Source organism: Chinchilla lanigera, unplaced genomic scaffold (genome assembly GCF_000276665.1).
Source record: "Chinchilla lanigera isolate Chin_1 unplaced genomic scaffold, ChiLan1.0 scaffold00023, whole genome shotgun sequence".
Classification (NCBI taxonomy): Eukaryota; Metazoa; Chordata; class Mammalia; order Rodentia; family Chinchillidae; genus Chinchilla; species Chinchilla lanigera.
Genome location: NW_004955424.1, coordinates 19,954,709 through 19,962,699, shown reverse-complemented (window position 1 = coordinate 19,962,699; position 7,991 = coordinate 19,954,709). Strand labels below are relative to the sequence as shown.

The 7,991-nt window shown below is 40.9% G+C and overlaps 1 protein-coding gene across 1 annotated transcript; it reads left to right on the top strand.

The window, feature by feature from the left end:
* Nucleotides 1–529: 529 nt before the first annotated feature.
* Lgalsl (lectin, galactoside-binding-like) lies at nt 530–6,842 on the top strand (the record flags this gene model as incomplete). Its single annotated transcript, XM_013514741.1, is given in 4 exon segments — nt 530–601; nt 760–848; nt 1,663–1,840; nt 3,786–6,842. Coding segments are annotated over 4 exon segments (483 nt in total), but the record flags the coding sequence as incomplete, so codon positions are not given.
* Between the last annotated feature and the right edge of the window lie 1,149 nt (nt 6,843–7,991).

The window sequence follows — 7,991 nt, the reverse complement described above, 5'->3', positions numbered from 1 at the left end:
CGCGCCCCGTGCCTGTGCACCGCGGGCCAGGTGTGTGCGCGCTGCACGTGCGCGCGCGGGTGAGTGTCCGGGGCGCGCTCCCCGCGGCCGCCCCCGTGTCCTGGGGATTCCCCGATGGAAGTGGGTCGGTGCCCGGGGCTCCCGAGAGAAGTTGAGCGCTGCCGCTTCACTTCAGCCACGTCCCCGAGGACAGGCCTGGGCCACACCGGTTCCAGAGGTTGCAGAATCGTTTGTAGTTGAGGAGGGGCCTGCCCACCTCCTGCCTTCCCGGAGGCCCGCGACCTTGAATGAGATCTGGATCTGAAGGGATGTTTAGCTACCCGATGGAAAGAACGGTCTTGGTCGGGAGGGATGGTTCATTTATTTAATGGACTCTGAAGAGGCATCTTCTGCAGAAACTGGCTGTGTGTCTGTGAAGGGCTGCGGGTGGGCTGCTGGATTCCAACAGATTTATGCAGGTTCTCCCTCCGCCAAACCCCCTAAGGAAAAAGGGTCTGTGGAAAGCCAATCTGTGTGCTTCTATTTTTAGAAACTGGATGATGGGCATTTAAACAACTCCTTGGGCTCTCCAGTTCAAGCCGACGTGTACTTCCCACGACTGGTAAATGCTCTGCTGTGTGCTCCCTGCCTCTGCCTGGGTCCCTTCCTTTATAACTGCATTGTCCTGCGTCTTCTAATGGGTCAGGTCCTCAGGATATGAGGGCTCGGCACTTCTCTCTCAGCCCCTAAACTTCCTGTTTCTCCGCTCTTCCTTTGCAGATCGTCCCATTTTGTGGGCACATTAAAGGTGGCATGAGACCAGGCAAGAAAGTGTTAGTGATGGGCATCGTAGACCTCAACCCAGAGAGGTAAGGCAGAGTCCTGCCATCCTCAGAATTATTAGGCAGTGGCTTGGCCCTGCCCACTCCTGTTGTGGTTTAGTTTCTTCCTCTTCCTTCCTTGCAGACAGTGTTGCTAATTGAGCATGCCAAGTAAGTACCATGTTCCCATGAAAAGAATGTGTATGAATCCTAGCCATCATTTCTCCAGACAGCTATTTATATCAGAGATGACAAATTTAGACCCATATTTTCTCTCTTTGACCCTTAGAGAGGCCAAAGGACTTTTTTTTCTCTCTTTTAGTTTTGAAACATGATTTTTGGAACAAAAATCAACAACATAAGTAGGAACCAAACTTTACAAGATACTGTTTCTTCTGGGTCGGCTTCTGAGGCTGTTTTTTGAGAATTCTGAAGTGGATTAAGATACAGATATGTTAAGCCAGGCGTGGTGGTGCATGCCTGTAATCGCAGCACTCAGGAGGCTGAGGCAGGAGGGTCATTGCAAGTTTGAGACCAGCCTGGGCTGCAAAGTGAGCTGAAGGCCAGCCTAAATTGCATGGCGAGACCTGTCTCAAATACACAAAAAAGATAGAGATGTGTGAACAGTTGGGGAACTTGAACTCTAATTTCAGTCATTTTTTAACTCCACCGAAGCTTTCAACAGAGCCTGCTTGCAGTAATGAAACTAGTTTGAATATAATCCTGCTTCTCTGTAGTTTAAGTGCTTATGAAGAGTAATAACCCATTCAACACAGACAAACCAAGAAGAGGAATGACTTGGAGCTTATTGAAATGTTATATCCAATCCTGAATAAAGGCATCTGGTTTTTTTTTTTTTCAGCTTTGCGATCAGTTTGACCTGCGGTGACTCAGAAGATCCCCCTGCCGATGTGGCAATTGAACTCAAAGCTGTGTTCACAGACCGGCAGCTACTCAGAAATTCTTGTATATCTGGGGAAAGGGGTGAAGAACAGTCAGCAATCCCGTACTTCCCATTCATCCCAGACCAGCCGTTCAGGGTGAGTACCTCGAGAGCCTCGGCCACAACCGCTGGCCGAGCCGTGATGTCCTCCTTATCTAGTGTGTTCCAAGCACACTCTTAGCAGCCAGAATTTCTGCCTGGTCAGGAATTTTGTCACCTAATGGTGAAAGAAAAAAATTAAAACAGTTGTATGTGCTGATAGAAACTAACATTCACCAAAAGCTCTCCAGCCTTATGTTTAGTAAATACGCCCATATTTACATAACTAGATTGTTAACACTGAACAACTACTATACTTAGCTACTATGTGTTAACTTAATAAATGCTTTGCTCTGTAGTACTGAACATAGTATTAAGCATATACTAAAATACTTGCCCCCAAATATCTGATTGGTTAGCAAATATTAGTAAGTATCTAGAAGTTCCTTCATTTTTTTTCCTTAGCCTGAAAGTAGCTCAGAAACCTTATTAGTTACAACTTTTTGAAGAACTGAATATTACCATTTCTTGCTCTCTTTTCCCTTTGCTAATGAGGCCATGCCTGTGACCTTGTTTTCCTCTCTGGGTTAATTAAGCCTCAGTCTATTTCATGGTCACAGGCTGTGTGGCTGACAGACTCCTTCCCTTGGGCCTGGATAAATATAGGTTTGCTCCCCACTATCTCGCAGGCAGGAAGCACAAGCCCAACTTCCATGTATCGGGCAACATTAGCAGCACCTTCTTCCATGGAGGACAGTGCCCAATAAGAGATACAGTCAATAGTGCATTAAAAAGGACTTACCACAGTGCCAGGCCCGGTGATGAAGTTCTCTTCATCACATCCTGTTAATAGTAAGCTCTGTGTTAGGTCTGAGCCTGATCAAGCAGAACTACCATTAATATGTTGCTCCCCATCTAGAAGTTTTCAAAGACCTTATTATTTCTCTTTATAGTATGGGGAGAAAATAAGAATTCATAACTTTAATATCAGTGATAAAATTGAGGTGGTTACTCCAGAATCATCATAGTCTGGAGAAGGTACCCTTCACCCATTATCTCATCCCATATCTCCCCCTTCTTTAGGATGGAAATGTCCCCTTAGGCTCCTCTTGGCTACATCAGTTTCTTAATTATGAATCATAATCCCTAGCCATGAGTGTGAGTTCCTGACTGCCAGAAGAAATATAATGTTTCCCAGCAATAACACTGGAGTGAAATAGACCCTTGGTGCTACAGTTTTACCAATAATATGGAGTAAATGTGATTAATATCACATATGGAATCGCTCCTTACCTGGTAAATACCAGTCCTTTTAATAAATACATCGAGCACAGAGCCAATAATTAGACTCTGTGGTGAATAATTTAAGGAGAAGGAGAGGAAAAGCTTTTACCATGTGGACTCAGTATTTCTGTTTGGCTTAACAAAGCCTTGCTAATTACACATTCTTAGTCCAGTGGTAATTACTGTGTAACCTTCTCTCTACTTTAGTGTTTACCATGTTTTAGTGCCTAGACTATTATTACCTGCTACTAATGGGTACCAATTCTGCCGCATGAGGGGCTCCTCTGAAGGTGGAATGGAATTGTTCAGGGGAAGACTATGGAGGCATTAAATGTCATGTGAATAAATCTATGCTATTTTATATCAGTTTCTGGAGTACCAGGAGAAGTGTTAAAAGCCTAAGCAATTTAAAACCTGTAAAGGGTATTGAATAGTATAGAGGAGTGGTTCTGAAATTGTTTTCCCCATCCCAGTGATGTTAGCGTTACCTTGGAACTTGGTAGAAAACGCAGATTCTTAAGCCTTACCTTGGAACTACTGAACTGAGAGTTTCGGGAGTGGATCCTAGCATTCTGTGTTCCATCTAGCTCACTCTCTGGTTCTGATGTTTGAGAATCACTGACTATTATGCCTTTTTTTTTTTTTTTCCCTAAAATGAAGTTTGTTTTCCCTACCAAGGTTCATTGAAATTGTGAATTTGTATATTTTGTTTGTTCCAGGTGGAAATTCTTTGTGAGCACCCACGTTTCAGAGTGTTTGTGGATGGACACCAACTTTTTGATTTTTACCATCGTATTCAAACATTATCTGCCATTGACACCATAAAGATAAATGGGGACCTCCAGATCACCAAGCTTGGCTGATGTTTAAACCACCTGTGTTTCAAATAGGATCAGGTGCCACAACTACATGACTGTTGGTCTGGAAGAAGTGTCCTATCAAGATCTAGAGACTTAAAAAGAAAACAAAAGGCAAGCTTCACTGTCTCCTCTTTCTGTGCAGTTTAAACCCAAAATGAAAACTTGACAATTTCAACTGTGGTTTGCCTGTAGAAAGAAAGCTGTCGGACAAAGACACCGAGCCATTATTCCCAAAACAAAGTAATACATTTATGCTGGATTTTATTCAGACTAAGCTAAAATGGATTGGTAATGATTTGTGATTTGGTATCAAATTATTCATCATTTTAAACAAAGGTGATGTTAAGAAACAAAAATGCCAAAGGCATTTAAAACAACGGTACACCGAAATCAACGCATTTCTGCACTGAAGTAGAATTGTGTAGCACAACCAACATTTTAGTCAGGGTATTTACATAGAATGTAGATTTTTTTGAAGTTTAATTTTGTTTTGTTCCTTTTTTTTTTGGCAGTGTAATGTCAATTCAGATTTTTGAAGCTTTCTCGTAGCTATTTATTTATATTCAATGTATGTATTAGAGAATGAGCAACGTCTCAAGGACAGCAAGTTATAAACTTTTGAATGTATAAATATCTTAGGTTGAGGAGAGAAAATTACATGTTACAATACATCTAAAAGGTGAATTTGTAGCCTAAAGAGTTGAGTTGTATTCTCCAAACCCTTGAACTTTGGATCTCTTCATATAAATGCTGTAAGTGCTTTTGGGAAAGATTTGCATTGTTTCGATAAAACTGCTTTTTAAGATACTGTCGATTATGTAAAATTCTATTTACGTTGCTTCTTCTCCTTACTGTGAATTAGCACAGTATTGGCTTCTTTAAAACTAATTACTCCCTAGATTTACATACTCGTGCATTAAGTTGTTATTAAATTAATTGAAAACACAAAAGAGGTGATTGCATAGACAATTTTTTAAATGACTTATATAAACTTTTAAAAGTATAATATGAAAATGATTCTGGAATGCAGTTAAAGCAGAAACAAATGGTCCCAAATAACTTACTTGGAAATAATTTATAATCCACTTAAGCTGTTAGCTCATTGTATAACTTTTCTTCTGTGACCCTCACCAATATCCCTAAGCAATGCCTTTGGAGCTTCAGAGTAGAAGATGGTTCTTACTATGTCAGCCTGGAGTACATAGTAGGATGGGATGGGATCCAGATTAGGAAAGGATCAAGTTGTTTATCTGAAAGGTCAAATCCTAGGACTCCAGGTCTTTGAGTCCAGGCAATAGTGCGAATGCTTCCAATGAAGCTGTTGAGGTCTCCCTGCACTTGTGGAAGTGATCAAACTGTAATGTGTCTCCAGCCAGAGGCTACAAACTGTAAATGTCTCTGCAAGGCCAGGGGTGGTTGGAGTCCTGGGAGCTGAACTTCACAAGGTGCGTTGGCCCTAAAGAGAAGAACCCTTGTCATTGCTTTGGCTAGGTAGTGGGGGAAGGAAGGGGTGCTGGGGTAGGGGTGTATTTATATATAATTTAGATTTTGTTTGTACAGCATACTGTGTGACATGTCCTTGTCCTGCTTTGCTTTTTTATACATCATGCAGAGGCACTGAAGTGGCCAGATCATTTTCATGTGTCGAGAATGTAGACAGTGTTTCAGTACCAAAGTCTAAGATAAACAAAGCAAACTAAAATTGTGAATTTTTTTATAGGTGATATATTTGGATTCTTCTCAACTTTGAAACTGTTTAGCACAGTTCCATGGTGTTATATACAAAGATACTTTATCCAAAAAGATTGGCTGCACATTACAAGCTGTTTGTACCAGCTGACTTAGCCATATTCAGTTCTGAGGGCTGATCTATGGCTCCGGGTATTTTCAAGCCTGCGTTTAACCTTTCACTCCTCACTTTTGAGGAGACTTAGAGGGTACCCTGAATTTATTTGTAGGAACTTTGACTCAGGTGTGTGGAAGACCCTATGGGAGGGCTCTTTTGAGTGCTCATTGTTCCCACCCACTGCATAATTCAAGGGAAACTAGAGGAGTCTTAGTATAACTGATTGGAAGTGACACTGTGTTCTCTCAGCCTATCGGCTAACTCATTAGCAGCCAAGCCCTTAGGCAGCTTAGTGTGAAAATACAGTATTAACCCTTTATTTCCCTCAGAGGTCAGGAGGAACCTCTTAGAAAAACTGGCTGGGATTAATCTAAATGTTGCGATGGCCTAAGTATAGCTAAGTGAGCAGGGAGCCTTCTATCCTAAGGTTAGCTGTAAACTGGAACGCACGTGTTCATACCCTCTCCTCGGCATGTGAGGGGTAAGGTGGGAATTTCAGGGTGGAAAGTGCAATTTAAAGCTTCACAGGAAAGTATTTGTGTGTGTAAGGAGTTATTTCTGTCCAGAGCCCTAGTTTTGCAATAACCAAAAACCAAGGAATAACAATCAGGCTCTGGGGAAATAAAAGACAGGCTTTAGACAATCTGTTTCTGCAGCAACATTGAAGTGAATGTGTCTATCTACTTACCAGTTAATGAAAGTGACTTGTGCTTTCTGGGCTATCCCAGAATTGTCTTAAAAGTATTTTTTTAAATTTTGAAATCTCATTTCAAATCTTACCAACCTCAAAACCCTCTAAGAGATTACTCTTAGAATTGATGCTTTGTTAAATGGCAAATCCATTTGTATTTAAAAGAAAATATCCAAAAAGAGGGAGAAAGTCCTGTTGCCTTGAAAAACAGCCTTGGCATTTTCTGGCATTAATTCAGAAATAATGTTCCTATGATAAAATATTTTCAAAGAAACACTTTCTTATTTACTGCGTGGTGTAAAATGTTGCTAAATGTGTTGTTACATTATGTCACTGCTGAAAGTTATTTGCACTATAATAAAGGAATTTTTCTACAAAATAATCTCCAGTTTATTACATGCTGCATTTGGCCCTATATAATACACTTAGCATAAACTGTGTGAACTAGCAATAATCCCTCAGTTTCACATGCATACTTCAAGACCACTTGTTAATGTCTTTCCCACACTGATTAAAATAAAAAAAGGAAAGTGTCTTAGTTACTCCGAGACCAAATGAGTTGTAGATGTAGTGGGTTCTTTTTAAATATAAGTTGCTTATAGTAAATTCATTTTTTGGTGTGTAGTTCTGTGAGTGGTAACATTCAGAATGTAACTACCATTTTATTAGGATACAAAATCATTGCATTGCCCCCCCCCAAATTCCCTGTATTATCCTTTGTAGTTAAATTTGCCGCCAAACATAACTTTGATTAGGGAATCACAGATCTGTTTTCCCTCCTAGAGTTGCATTTTTGTGAATGTCACAAAAGAGTCACACAATGTATAATCTTTTGGGGTTGGCTTCATTCGTGTTGTTTGTATCTGTTTTTCCTGTATATTGTTGCACAGTAGTCCACTGTATCGATATTCATTTCTTTATCCACTCACCTGTTGAAGGATGGTGTGGATTCCTGATAAATCAATAAATACAGTCTTAACACAGTATGTATACAACAGCAAGAATGTATTTTTTCTTGCCTTTCCTGTGGTTTGAACAATTAGGAAATTTGATTCCTTGGCTGTTCGACCTACAAATAATACTGGACAGCATGTAGAAATTTGTGCAGATTCAGCTATTAGTAAGTAATAGAGACTAATTGGAATTTCATTAGTTTTATTAAGAGGGCAGAACTAGGAGACTAGTTTGCTGCTTGTTCTGATGTGGCTTTTGCAATTCGGTGCAGACAGGGAAGAGGCTTATTTAGGTGGGGACAGTTTGCTGCAGCTGTTGGGCAGAGATAGAGTCCCCCACCCCCAGCCAGGCAATGATGGCACCTTGGAGGACATGATAGTGTTTCATGGCAGTTATTAGACGGTCTGGAAGAAATGGGTCATTGGTGTCTCTGAGTGACACGAGCCCTTGGGGCCCTCATTCATTCAAGTATTTATTGAGCTGTGTCAGTTGTTCCAGGCTCTTGGATCCAGCAATGAGTGAAAAAAGTCTGTGGTGGCTTGCAACTTCAGTGTGCTTAAGAATCACCCAGAAA